The following is a 14,743-nucleotide window of genomic DNA, read 5'->3' as shown; positions in this document are numbered from 1 at the left end:
TGTGTAAAAACAGAGGCCATAGGCCAGGGGATAAGTCCTGTCCAGGTAAACCCCCTGAGCCTACCACCACTAATACATCAAGCTCTAGTGCCCCTAGCAGTAGTGGTACTAGTGGTGGGACTGCTGGCAACAGTCAAGCAAAGGGTGTAGTTGGGTTCACTTATGGGTCCATCATAGAAACTGGGGTAGTCAGTCCCAAGACAGTTTCTGTCACACCTAGTGGCATTGGCCTTGCCACACTGGCTGCTTGTCCCCTTACAATGGATAAGTACAGGCAGACAGTTTCAATAAATGGTGTTGAGGCCTTGGCCTACAGGGACACAGGTGCCAGTATCACTTTGGTGACTGAAAACCTAGCGCACCCTGATCAACACATCATTGGACAACAGTATAAGATTATTGATCACTAAGTTTCTTCCCTTAACTATAATTCAGTTTAGTTGGGGTGGAGTTACTGGCCCTAAGCAGGTGGTGGTATCACCTAGCTTACCTGTAGACTGTCTCTTAGGTAATGACCTAGAGGCCTCAGGTTGGGCTGATGTAGAGTTTTATGCCCATGCAGCCATGCTGGGCATCCCTGAGGAATTGTTCCCTCTCATTTCTACTGAAATGAAAAAGCAAAGGAGAGAAGGCCTGAAAACTCAGGATCCCTCTCCAACAACAGGTAAAAAGGGTATCACAGTATCCCCTAACCACCCTACCATTCAGGATACCATTCCTGTGGTGGGAGAAACCTCTCCTGGGGTGGCACCTGTTCCAAGGGAATCATCAGTTGGAAAAATTGTACTCCCTGAGGTAAAAGTACCTCTCTGTGGGACAACTAACATTGGTGAGAAAAAGAGCACCATTTTAGTTAACATGGAGCATCCCTCCAACCCTCCCAGAGAAACATTAGTGCAGAAACCCTGCACTGCCTCACAACACTTAGGACAGCATCCCTGCCCTAGTGTGGAGCTCATAGGACAGCATCCCTGCCCTGCTCCAACTCAAGAGAAACAGCATCCCTGTTCTCTCTTCCAGCCATATGGACAAAGTTTCTGCCCAGCTATGGCTTTTCTGAGACAGCATCCCTGTCTGGCATTTCCATCACTACAAATAGGTTCAGTGGACAATTCCCACTGCTCTAAACTAAAAATTACTGATAGAAACTCTGAAAATACATCTTCACATTGTTGCTTAGCTAAAAAACTTCAAACAGGGTGGTTTACATCCCCACAGGGAAGTAACCATATAGTGGATGATAAAGGGAGTAACCAGTCTATTGCAGAGCTACTCTCTACTTATCACCACTTAGACAATAAAGTCTCAACTGGCCATGGTTAGCCTTATTGTCCTTCGTTTGCGGGGGGGTTGTGTGAGAAAGTAGCCTCTTTCTAGCCTTGTTACCCCCACTTTAGGCCTGTTTGTGAGTGTATGTCAGGGTGTTTTCACTGTCTCACTGGGATCCTGCCAGCCAGGGCCCAGTGCTCATAGTGAAAACCCTATGTTTTCAGTATGTTTGTTATGTGTCACTGGGACCCTGCTAGTCAGGACCCCAGTGCTCATAAGTTTGTGACCTATAGGTATGTGTTCCCTGTGTGATGCCTAACTGTCTCACTGAGGCTCTGCTAATCAGAACCTCAGTGGTTATGCTCTGTCATTTCTTTCCAAATTGTCACTAACAGGCTAGTGACCAATTTTACCAATTTACATTGGCTTACTGGAACACCCTTATAATTCCCTAGTATATGGTACTGAGGTACCCAGGGTATTGGGGTTCCAGGAGATCCCTATGGGCTGCAGCATTTCTTTTGCCACCCATAGGGAGCTCTGACAATTCTTACACAGGCCTGCCACTGCAGCCTGAGTGAAATAACGTCCACGTTATTTCACAGCCATTTTACACTGCACTTAAGTAACTTATAAGTCACCTATATGTCTAACCTTTACCTGGGAAAGGTTAGGTGCAAAGTTACTTAGTGTGAGGGCACCCTGGCACTAGCCAAGGTGCCTCCACATTGTTCAGGGCCAATTCCCCGGACTTTGTGAGTGCGGGGACACCATTACACGCGTGCACTACATATAGGTCACTACCTATATGTAGCTTCACAATGGTAACTCCGAATATGGCCATGTAACATGTCTATAATCATGGAATTGCCCCCTCAATGCCATCCTGGCATAGTTGGCACAATCCCATGATCCCAGTGGTCTGTAGCACAGACCCTGGTACTGCCAAACTGCCTTTCCTGGGGTTTCACTGCAGCTGCTGCTGCTGCCAACCCCTCAGACAGGCATCTGCCCTCCTGGGGTCCAGCCAGGCCTGGCCCAGGATGGCAGAACAAAGGACTTCCTCTGAGAAAGGGTGTTACACCCTCTCCCTTTGGAAAATGGTGTGAAGGCAGGGGAGGAGTAGCCTCCCCCAGCCTCTGGAAATGCTTTCTTGGGCACAGATGTGCCCAATTCTGCATAAGCCAGTCTACACCGGTTCAGGGGACCCCTTAGCCCTGCTCTGGTGCGAAACTGGACAAAGGAAAGGGGAGTGACCACTCCCCTGACCTGCACCTCCCCTGGGAGGTGTCCAGAGCTCCTCCAGTGTGCTCCAGACCTCTGCCATCTTGGAAACAGAGGTGCTGCTGGCACACTGGAGTGCTCTGAGTGGCCAGTGCCACCAGGTGACGTCAGAGACTCCTTCTGATAGGCTCCTTCAGGTGTTGCTAGCCTATCCTCTCTCCTAGGTAGCCAAACCCTCTTTTCTGGCTATTTAGGGTCTCTGTCTCTGGGGAAACTTTAGATAACGAATGCAAGAGCTCATCCGAGTTCCTCTGCATCTCTCTCTTCACCTTCTGCCAAGGAATCGACTGCTGACCGCGCTGGAAGCCTGCAAAACTGCAACATAATCGCTAAGACGACTACTGCAACTCTGTAACGCTGATCCTGCCGCCTTCTCGACTGTTTTCCTGGTGGTGCATGCTGTGGGGGTAGTCTGCCTCCTCTCTGCACTAGAAGCTCCGAAGAAATCTCCCGTGGGTCGACGGAATCTTCCCCCTGCAACCGCAGGCACCAAAAAGCTGCATTACCGGTCCCTTGGGTCTCCTCTCAGCACGACGAGCGAGGTCCCTCGAATCCAGCAACTCTGTCCAAGTGACTCCCACAGTCCAGTGACTCTTCAGTCCAAGTTTGGTGGAGGTAAGTCCTTGCCTCCCCACGCCAGACTGCATTGCTGGGAACCGCAACTTTTGCAGCTACTCCGGCCTCCGTGCACTTCCGGTGGAAATCCTTTGTGCACAGTCCAGCCTGGGTCCACAGCACTCTAACCTGCATTGCACGACCTCCTAAGTTGTTCTCCGGCGACGTGGGACTTCTTTGTGCAACTTCGGGTGAGCACCGTTTCACGCATCCTCGTAGTGCCTCTTTCTGGCACTTCTCCGGGTGCTACCTGCTGCTGAGAGGGCTCCTTGTCTTGCTCGACGTCCCCTCTCTCTTCTGACGCAATTTGCAACATCCTGGTCCTTCCTGGGCCACAGCAGCATCCAAAAACGCTTACCGCACGATTTGCAGCTAGTAAGGCTTGTTGGCGGTCTTTCGGCAGGAAAACACGTCTGCACGACTCTCCACGGCGAGCGGGATCCGTCCACCAAAGGGAAAGTCTCTAGCCCTTTTCGTTCCTGCAGAAACCTCAGCTTCTTCTGTCCAGTAGAAGCTTCTTTGCACCCACAGCTGGCATTTCCTGGGCATCTGCCCATCTCCGACTTGCTTGTGACTTTTGGACTTGGTCCCTTTGTTCCACAGGTACCCTAGATTGGAAATCCATCGTTGTTGCATTGTTGGTTTGTGTCTTTCCTGCATTATTCCCCTATCACGACTTCTTTGTCCTTTGGGGAACTTTAGTGCACTTTGCACTCACTTTTCAGGGTCTTGGGGTGGGCTATTTTTCTAACCCTCACTATTTTCTAATAGTCCCAGCGACCCTCTACACGGTCACATAGGTTTGGGGTCCATTCGTGGTTCGCATTCCACTTTTGGAGTATATAGTTTGTGTTGCCCCTATCCCTATGTGTCCCCATTGCATCCTATTGTAACTATACATTGTTTGCACTGTTTTCTAAGACTATACTGCATATTTTTGGTATTGTGTATATATATCTTGTGTATATTTCCTATCCTCTCACTGAGGGTACACTCTGAGATACTTTGGCATATTGTCATAAAAATAAAGTACCTTTATTTTTAGTATAACTGTGTATTGTGTTTTCTTATGATATTGTGCATATGACACTAAGTGGTACTGTAGGAGCTTCACTCGTCTCCTAGTTCAGCCTAAGCTGCTCTGCTAAGCTACCATTATCTATCAGCCTATGCTGCTAGACACCCTATACACTAATAAGGGATAACAGGGCCTGGTGCAAGGTGCAAGTACCCCTTGGTACTCACTACAAGCCAGTCCAGCCTCCTACAGAGAGCATAACCACTGAGGTTCTGGTTAGCAGAGCCTCAGTGAGACAGTTAGGCATCACACAGGGAACACATACATATAGGTCACAAACTTATGAGAACTGGGGTCCTGACTAGCAGGGTCCCAGTGACACATAACAAACATACTGAAAACATAGGGTTTTCACTATGAGCACTGGGCCCTGGCTGGCAGGATCCCAGTGAGACAGTGAAAACACCCTGACATACACTCACAAACAGGCCAAAAGTGGGGGTAACAAGGCTAGAAAGAGGCTACTTTCTCACACCACCCCACCCTCTCAAAGGACTCAAAGTATACTCCTACCACTGGTAGTGGAATTAAGGGGGCCTTTGGAGTGCCACCTCTCTAGCCACTGGCTTGACAGGTCATACAGAGCGCAAGACCCCCTTGTTTCTTCAGACATGTGGTGCTATTGAAAGTGAGGGACAAGCCTTTTCCAAGTTTTGCTTTGCCACAAATTGCCTGCAAGGGGAATGTCATGGGCTAAAGTTAACAAGACCTCCCTAAATTTCAGAGGGATGACCAACCTCCTGGTGACACCAGGTTTGGGGTCACTTTCCTCAGAACAAAGGAAGCTGTTGCCCCAGTAGACCCGATGGTTTCCACTGACATCCTTTGCTTCCTGAGCAGCAACTTGCTGCCTCAGACGTTCTAGAGCAGGTCAGGTTTTCTGTTCTAGACTAAGTTCTTCCTTGGTGGGTCCCCCTGCACCCAGGAGCTCAGCTGTGTCAGTTTTAAGCTCCTCTGGTGTGGGTTGCACCCAAGAAGTAAGTTCCACTCCCTCAGGAATAGAATCCTCTATGGAAGTTTGATCAGGGGGCAACTTTTTACCCTGCCTGCCTCCCTTTTTCGGAGCTTCCTGGGCCATTGTTCAAGTCTCCAGTGTTTCTTGCTCCCTTTGCTTTGTAGCCTGTGTGTAGGAAAGTACCATCTTGCCTGGCATGTTACCCCCATTTTTTACTTGTATGTATGTTTGTTTTTGCCTGTGTCACTGGGATCTTGCTAACCAGGACCCCAGTGCTCATAAAGTGTGCCCTGTATGTGTTCCCTGTGTGGTGCCTAACTGTATCACTGAGGCTCTGCTAACCAGAACCTCAGTGTTTATGCTCCCTCTGCTTTTAAAATTGTCACTGCAGGCTAGTGACTAAATTTACCAATTCTGATTGGCACATTGGAACACCCTTATAATCCCCTACTATATGGCACCTAGGTTCCCAGGGTATTGGGGTTCCAGGAGATCCCTATGGGCTGCAGCATTTCTTTTGCCACCCATAGGGAGCTCAGACAATTCTTATATAGGACTGCCACTGCAGCCTGAGTGAAATAACGTCCACATTATTTCGCAGCCATTTTACACTGCACTTAAGCAACTTATAAGTCACCTAAATGTCTAACCTTCACTTAGTGAAGGTTAGGTGCAAAGTTACTTAGTGTGAGGGCACCCTGGTACTAGCCAAGGTGCCCCCACATTGTTCAGGGCAAATTCCCCGGACTTTGTGAGTGCGGGGACACCATTACACGTGTGAACTACATGTAGGTCAATACCTATATGTAGCGTCACAATGGTAACTCTGAACATGGCCATGTAACATGTCTAGGATCACGGAATTGTCACCCCAATACCATTCTGGTATTGGGGGGACATTCCATGCATCCCTGGGGCTCCAGCATAGAGCCCGGGTACTGCCAAACTAACTTCCTGGGGTTTTCTCTGCAGCTACCGCTGCTGCCAACCCTCAGACAGGTTTCTGCCCCCCTGGGGCCTGGGCAGCCCAGTTCCAGGAAGGCAGAACAAAGAATTTCCTCTGAGAGAGGGTGTTACACCCTTTCCCTTTAAAAATAGGTGTGAAGGGCTGGGGAGGAGTAGCCTCCCCCAGCCTCTGGAAATGCTTTGAAGGGCACAGATGGTGCCCTCCTTGCATAAGCCAGTCTACACCGGTTCAGGAATCCCCCCAACCCTGCTCTGACATGAAACTGGACAAAGGAGAGGGGAGTGACCACTCCCCTGTCCAGCACCTCCCTAGGGGAGGTGCCCAGAGCTCTTCCAGTGTGTCCCAGACCTCTGCCATCTTGAATGCAGAGGTGTGAGGGCACATTGGAGACCTCTGAGTGGCCAGTGCGAGCAGGTGACGTCAGAGACCCCTCCTGATAGGTGCTTACCTCTCTCTGTAGCCAATCCTCCTCTGTGGGCTATTTAGGGTCTCTCCTGTGGGTTTCTCGTCAGATAACGAATGCAAGAGCTCACCAGAGTTGCTCTGCACTTCCCTCTTCGACTTCTGCCAAGGATCGACCGCTGACTGCTCCAGGACGCCTGCAAAACCGCAACAAAGTAGCAAGAAGACTACCAGCAACATTGTAGGGCCTAATCCTGCCAGCTTTCTCGACTGTTTCCTGGTGGTGCATGCTCTTAGGGCTGTCTGCCTTCACCCTGCACTGGAAGCCAAGAAGAAATCTCCTGTGGGTCGACGGAATCTTCCCCCTGCTAATGCAGGCACCAAACTTCTGCATCACCGGTCCTCTGGGTCCCCTCTCATCTTGACGAGCGTGGTCCCTGGAACACAGGAGCTGGATCCACGTAATCACCACAGTCCAGTGGTCCTTCTGCCCAAAGTTATTGGAGGTAAGTCCTTGCCTCCCCACGCCAGACAGTAATCCTGTGCACCATGTGATCTTCAGCTGCTAGGGCTTCTGTGCACTTTTTCAAGGATTCCTTCGTGCACAGCACAGCCCAGGTCCCCAGCACTCCGTCCTGCATTGCTCAACTCGCTGAGTTGAACATCGGCTTCGTGGGACCCTCTTTTGTTGTGCGGAGATGACCATCGTGTTCAGATTTCTTGTGCGCCTGTTCAGGTGCTTCTGTGGATGCTGCCTGCTTCTGCATGGGTTCTCTCTGTTGCTGAGCGCCCCCTCAGTCTCCTCGTTCAAGGGGCGACCTCCTGGTCCTTCCTGGGCTCGGGCAGCACTCTTCATCTTCAACCGCGACCCTTGCAGCTAGCAAGGCTTGTTTGCGGTCTTTCTGCGTGGAAACAACTCTGCATCCTCCAGCATGCTGTGGGACATCTTCTGACCAAAGCCGAAGTTCCTGGCACCTTACGTTGTTGCAGAATCTTTGTCTTCTTCCACCCAGAGGCAGTCCTTTTGTACCTTCATCCATGGTTTAGTGGGCTCCTGCCCCCCCTGGACACTTGCGTGACTCTTGGACTTGGTCCCTTTTTTTTGCAGGTCCTCAGGTCCAGGAATCCGTCTTCAGTGCTTTGCAGTCAGTTGTTGCCTTTGCAGAATCCCCTACCTCGACTTTACTGTCTTTCTGGGGTAGTAGGGTAACTTTTCTCCTACTTTTCAGGGTCTTGGGGTGGGGTATCTTGGACACCCTTGGTGGTTTCTTACACTCCCAGCGACCCTCTACACATTACACTAGGCCTGGGGTCCATTCGTGGCTCGCATTCCACTTTTGGAGTATATGGTTTGTGTTGCCCCTAGGCCTATTGTCTCCTATTGCATTCTATTGTGTTCTACAGTGTTTGCACTACTTTGCTAACTGTTTACTTACCTGATTTTGGTCTGTGTGTATATTTTGTGTATTTTACTTACCTCATAAAGACCTGTGGAAGAAGGGGACCAAGTCCAAAAAGCACAGAAGAGTCCAGGGAGAACAGGAGCCCCTGCTAACCCGGATGAAGGTGCAATTGAACCACCAGTGCAGAAGAACAGTCAGGATTGCACCCAAGAAGACGGAGTCGGGTTCCTGGTTGATGCAAATGATGTCCCATCCCGGATGGAATATTGCAATCTGGTGTGCGTCGCTGAAGTCCACCAACAATCCTTGACACATGCAAAGCTTGCAGTAAACAGAAAATGGCAATGCTCGGGTCCAGGAAGAACCAAGTGGACTCTACCCAGGAGGGGGAGTCGAAGGGGCTCTAAGCAACTCAGAGAGCCCACGGAAGGCCAGGTATCATGCACAGGAGTCCCACAGCAGAGGGTCAAGAAAGGTGAAAAAGAGGCCCACGCAGCACTACGACAAAGGCTCCCACGCCACTGGAGAACCACTCAGGAAGATGTGCGTTGAAGGATAGAGTGCTGGGGGCCAGAGCTGCACGGTACACTTTATGGAAGGATGGCAACAAACCTTGGCAACTGCAAAACATGCGGTGCACGGGGGTACTGTCTTGCATGGGGAGGAAAGCTCTTACCTGCACCAAAGTTGGACAGTAGGACGTCAGGTCTGTCGGAACCACTTCAGTTCACCACCCTTGATGCAGGATCCACGCAGCTCAGCAGGAGACGGGATCCACGCCACCGGTCGTTGATGCAGCAGGCAGGGGGGTGACTCCTTCACCCCAAGGGAGATTCCTTCACTCTTCTGGTGCAGGCTGAAGAAAGGCAGTCCTCGGAGGATGCACTACCTGGAAACAGTTGCAGTTGCTGGCAGGAGTTGAAGTTACAATGTTGCAGAAGTCGTCTTTGATTTTTTGTTGCAGTTTGTAGAGTTCCTGGAGGGTCCAGATGCAGTTTCTTCAGTAAGAAGGTGAAGTAAAGGATGCAGAGGATTCCTGCTGTAGTCTTGCAATCCGAATCTGAAGAAGCACCCAAGAGAGAGACCCTAAATAGCCCTGAAAGAGGGATTGGTCAGCTAAACAGGTAATCACCTATCAGGGGAGGGCTCTGACATCACCTGCTGGCACTGGCCACTCGGATGCTCCCAGAGTTCCCTGCCAACCTTGAATTCAAGATGGCAAAACCCAGGGACCCTCTGGAGGAGCTCTGAGAACCACCCCTGGGATGGTAATAGAGAGGGGAGTGGTCAGTCTCCTTTCCTTTGTCCAGTTTCACACCAGAGCAGGGACTGGGGGTCCCTCAATTGATGTAGACTTGATTATGCAAGGAGGGCACCAGGGGCCAGATGTAGGTAAGTAAAATTTTGCGAGTTGCGAATTGAGAGTCATACCGACTCGCAATTTACAACTTGCAAAATTTTATGCAGAAAGGTGTCTCAGACACCTTCTGCAACTCGCTATGGGGTCGCAAAGACCCACCTCATGAATATTAATGAGGTGGGTCGCAAATTGCGACCCCATAGCGAGTCCCTGCACTCACAGGGATGGTGGCCTGCTGGAGACAGCAGACCTCCATGTCTGTGACTGCTTTTTTAATAAAGCAGTTTTTTTTCTTTTTGCAGCCCGTTTTCCTTAAAGGAAAACGAGTTGCAAAAAGAAAAACTTCCGAAACCATTTGGTTTCGTTTTTTTCAGAGTAGGCAGTGGTCCATAGGACCACTGCCTGCTCTGAAAAAACATTTTTGTTGGCATTCACAAAAGGGGAGGGGTCCCATGGGGGCCCCTTCCCTTTTGCGAATGAGTTACCACCCACTTCAAGTGGGTGGTAACTGCGAGTTGGTTTGCGACCGCATTCGCGGTCACAAAGCAACTCAGCATGGCGATGCGGTCGCAAATAGGAAGGGTACTGACTTGCAATTTGAGGTTGTGCATCGTGTTCGGCCTTTTGCATGCTGCAAACTGCGTTTTTCGCAGTTTGCGACAAGCAAAAGGCTTGCTACATCTGACCCCAAATGTGCCCTTCAAAGCATTTTCACTGGGTTGGGATAGGCTAACCCTTCCAAGCCTGTAACACCTATTTCTAAAGGGAGAGGGTGTTACACCCCTCTCCCAGAGGAAATCCTTTGTTCTGCCTTCCTGGGCTCGAGCTGCTTCAGCAACAGGAGGTCAGAAGCCTGTCTGGGAGGTGGCAGCAGCTGGGGCTGCCTGGAAACCTTCAGAAGGCTGTAATGGCAGTACTGGGGGTCCTTTAAGGAGCCCCCAGAGTGCATGGAATCATACAACCAATGCTTGCAAAAGATGATTTCTACATGTTTGATACCAAACATGGCCATATTCAGAGTTACCATTGTGAAGCTGTACATAGGTGGTGACCTATATCCAGTGCACGCTTAAAATGGCATCCCCGCACTCATGAAGCCTGGGAGAATGGTCCTGGACGATGTGGGGGCACCTCTGCTAGTGCAGGTGTGCCCTCATACGCAGGTACTCTGCACCCAGGCTTCAGGGTTGGAAGGCCTGGCATATAGGGTACGTATAAGTGACCTGGTGCAGTGTAAATGGCAGTGAAAGGGTGCATGCACCATTTCACACAGGCTGCAATGGCAGTCCTGTAAAAGCCTTTGCATGGGCTTCCTATGGGTGGCAAAAGAAATGCTGCAGCCCATAGGGACCCCCTGGAACCCCAATGCCCTGAGATCGTAGGTACCATATCATAGGGACTTATAAGGGGGCACCATTATGCCAATCATGAGTGTAATACTGTGTTAGCAGTACCCAACAACCAAACTTATAGGGAGAGAGAATAACTACTGGGGTCCTGGTTAGAAGGATCCCAGTAGACACAGTCAAACACACTGACAAACAGGCCAAACACGGGGGTAACCAAGCAAGAAAGAGGCTACTTTCCTACAGAGAGGTGAAGAGACAGAGAGACAGACATAGTACCAGAGGAACGAGGGAGAAACAGTAGGAGGTTTGAGAGAGAGGAATATAAATAGAGTCAGAAGGAGAAATGAGAGTGGAGAGAGTGGTTGTGTGTTTGTTGGTGGCAGATGTTTTTGCAGTTAATTCTGGGTTCCAGAAACTTGGATTAACACGTGCTAATCCATCCAGGGTTCTAAAATGACACATTTTGCAGTGCCAGGGATGCTGTGTGGCACTTTCAGCTATCTTTAGAGTTTTATGTGTTGTGTTGTGTATGCATAGTAACACCCTGTGATGATAATTTGCTTTAAATAACATTTAGGTTATTTTTTTCTTTCAAACCCTGAAACCTTTGTTTGTTCAGTGACACTATAATGACACGTATGTTCTTCCAGGTGTACACAGGTGAAGTTTCAGGGTCAACAGCAGATCAAGAAAAGAAAAGAAAAAGAAACAAATAATGAAATTATGAACATTCAGAAACTTAAGCAGGATATGAAGAAGTATGAAGGTAAATAGAGTTGAGTTTAGCGTAATTATGTCTCAGTGCTCGTGTAACTGTAATGATGTGGCCTAGAATGGTTATATACTTGACACACATGAACAGTAATGACACCTGTAGGGCATGGGGACAGATGTACATCCGTCCATGCATGCTACGTGGATTCAACTTAAACCCCAAGCTGCTGAGCCTTCCACCCCTGTGGTGAGCCATTTCTAGGCTATTTGGGGTATTCTGAATTTACATCTTTTAGCATTCTTTTCCCACATAAGATTTCCACACCATATTTGCATTCCTTTTTCCCAAATCATTTGCATTCTAAGGATACCCAAAGTTTGTAGATTTCCAAGGAGGGGGCCATGGAAATAGCCAAAATAAAGCTACATTTTGGGTTTTATGGGACAAATGGAAACAAAGTGCCACGAAAGTAAGTGCTTTTTTTCCCTAAAAATGGCATCACGCAAGGGTTCTCACTTTTCAGGAACAAACAGAGCTGAATCAAAAAGAACTATTTTCTATCACAGTTTTGGCATTTTTCTAAGAAACATCCCATTTTCCCTATTTTTTGTACATTCAGCCTACTTCCAGTTTGTGGTGAAAACAGGTGTGAAACCCATGGATGATCCCGGAAAGCTGCGAAGTAGACAAACTTCTGAATTCGGCAATGGGTCATTTGTGCAGATCCCTCAAGCTTTTCCCAAAGAAACTAACTGTTGAAATAAACAATGTAGAAGAAAGTAGGGGACAACAGCCATATGTGGACAGCGTTTTTATTTGTAATTTCTCGTCACGATGGCTGATTTACTAAAGCAGGACACTATTACGTCCGCTAGAGTCTTCTTGTCATGGAGTAATGGAGGATTTGTACGTTCTCCAAGAATCCGAGGTACCCAGTGCCAACTAAGTATAGAGCAAATCATATGGCAAAATGTAAAGAAAAAAAAATGCATATGAAGGAAAACTATGCAATTCTTAACTGTACAAGCGATATTGAGTTTAAGAGCAATGGTTATTTGTACTTCACTGAATTTGTGGCTAGCATGTGATTCAGATGGCACTCTGCAAAATGTCTTCTTTCTTGTACACTGCCTTATATTTGGAAGGCACAAGTGCAGAGAAATCCAGTTGGTAATACTAAGGGCCAGATTTACATCATTTTTTTTTTTTACACTAATGTGGCTCAAGGAAGCAATTTTTGCTGCACTATATTTACAAAGTGGCGCAATGCATGCATTGCGCCACATTGTGACCCCTTGCACCACATTATGCCTGCGTAAGGCGTATTGTATACAAAGGGGCATTCTGGCTTTAGGAGGCCTGCAAAAATGGCACAATGAAATCCACAAGATTTCATTCCACCATTTTTGGTGTAATTTTTAATGCCTGCTCAAAGCAGGCTTTAAAAGGATGCACCCATTAACATCAATTGGCCTCCTTGCACTCTGCTCTACTAGCATCAAAATTTTTGATGCTAGTGGAGCAAAGTGCCACAAAAGAGTAAAACATTTAGGGGGTCATTCTGACCCCGGCGGTCTAAGACCGCCGGGGCCAGGGTCGGCGGGAGCACCGCCGACAGGCCGGCGGTGCCCCGCAGGGCATTCTGACCGCGGCGGTAAAGCCGCGGTCGGACCGGCAACACTGGCGGTCTCCCGCCAGTGTACCGCCGCCCTTTGGAATCCTCCAAGGCGGCGCAGCTAGCTGCGCCGCCGAGGGGATTCCGACCCCCCCTACCGCCATCCAGTTCCCGGCGGTCCGCCCGCCGGGAACCGGATGGCGGTAGGGGGGGTCGCGGGGCCCCTGGGGGCCCCTGCAGTGCCCATGCCACTGGCATGGGCACTGCAGGGGCCCCCGTAAGAGGGCCCCTACAAGTATTTCACTGTCTGCTTGGCAGACAGTGAAATACGCGACGGGTGCAACAGCACCCGTCGCACCTTCCCACTCCGCCGGCTCGATTATGAGCCGGCATCCTCGTGGGAAGGGAGTTTTTCCCTGGGCTGGCGGGCGGTCTTTTGGCGACCGCCCGCCAGCCCAGGGAAAAACTTAGAATACCCTCCGCGGTCTACTGACCGCGGTGCGGTATTTCGGAGGGGGGAACTCTGGCGGGCGGCCTCCGCCGCCCGACAGAGTTAGAATGACCCCCTTAGATGCTTTTGGCCTAACGTGCACCATGGTGCACCGTATTGTAGAAATGGTGCACCCATGGAGTCATTAGGTGGGCACAAGAAATCTGGCACTTCGGTAGGGATGTGCCAGATTCTTGAAAATATGGGTCCAGATTTTTTACTGTTTGGTGTTCCCATACAAGTCTTGATAAAAAATGGTACCTTACTTATGTGGCCAGGCCTGGCACCTGTGACACAATGCACCACCAAACTTGACCGGGCGACATCATCTCACCCCATAGAATCCATACATTGTTTTTTTATGTGGGTAGCTGTAGATTTTGGGCCCTAGCTCAGCCACCACCCAGGAAAACCTACCATGCCTAGCTACCATGCCCAGACATTTCTGAAAACTAGACACCTGGGGTGTCCAGGATGGTGTGACTTGTGTGCTTATAACCTGATTCCTGATTTTCCTACCAAGAAGGCTTGTAAACCTCAAACTGTGCATAAAAATACACATTTTCTGTGGGGACAAATTCTGGAATCTGGGTTCCCCTAAGTCTAAGTCTGTCAATAAAAATGGCACCTCACTTTGTGTGAGCGGGCCTCGTCCTGGCAACAGGGGCAGATCAAAATTTTCCAACCAAAAACCAACCCTTTTCTGTAGGGGTGGGTGGAACTCCCGGAATTTAACTCTGCAGAATTCTGCAAAATTACGTAAAAACTCTGCAAAATTCTGCAGACTTCCTCTAACGGGTGTAAAATATGCAGATCGTGCTGCTCACACTGCAATTTAGTGCAGGTAAGTGTGAGCAACACTGACAAATAAGCTTGAGCGGTTCCATACACCACACAAGAACTCGTGGCCATTTGCATTGATTTTGTTGCTGCTCGAAAAGAAAATCTACTCAAGCAGCAGCAAATCTGCTCGAGAAGCATCCCTCTGACCGTGACCACTGACGACCACCAGCAACTGCTCGTGTTACAAAATTACACTTCAAGGCACCAAAATTTCACTCACGTTTGTGGAGCCTCACAGGAAAAAATTACACCATGCAGTGATTGGCGGAATTTGGCTGAAACTCTGCGTTACAAGAGTCACCAAATACCACCTATTCCACGGACGGAATTAAACATTCTGCCAAACCCTACTTTTCTGTAGTGTTGGTGGCTGCCAAATTTGAGTCCCAGCTCTGTCG

At 49.2% G+C, this 14,743-nt stretch overlaps 1 protein-coding gene across 1 annotated transcript in view; it reads left to right on the top strand.

Moving 5' to 3' along the window:
• Positions 1-14,743, top strand: part of LOC138282988 (E3 ubiquitin-protein ligase TRIM39-like) — a 162,678-nt gene that overhangs the window by 105,366 nt on the left and 42,569 nt on the right. The window contains exon 8 of the mRNA XM_069221081.1: positions 11,333-11,448. Coding sequence (XP_069077182.1) covers positions 11,333-11,448 — 116 coding nt within the window. The remainder of the gene's footprint in view (positions 1-11,332; positions 11,449-14,743) is intronic.

Source organism: Pleurodeles waltl, chromosome 2_2 (genome assembly GCF_031143425.1).
Source record: "Pleurodeles waltl isolate 20211129_DDA chromosome 2_2, aPleWal1.hap1.20221129, whole genome shotgun sequence".
In the NCBI taxonomy this organism is placed as follows: domain Eukaryota; kingdom Metazoa; phylum Chordata; class Amphibia; order Caudata; family Salamandridae; genus Pleurodeles; species Pleurodeles waltl.
The sequence above is the reverse complement of the archived record's forward strand: the minus strand, read 5'-3'. Positions and strand labels throughout refer to the sequence as shown.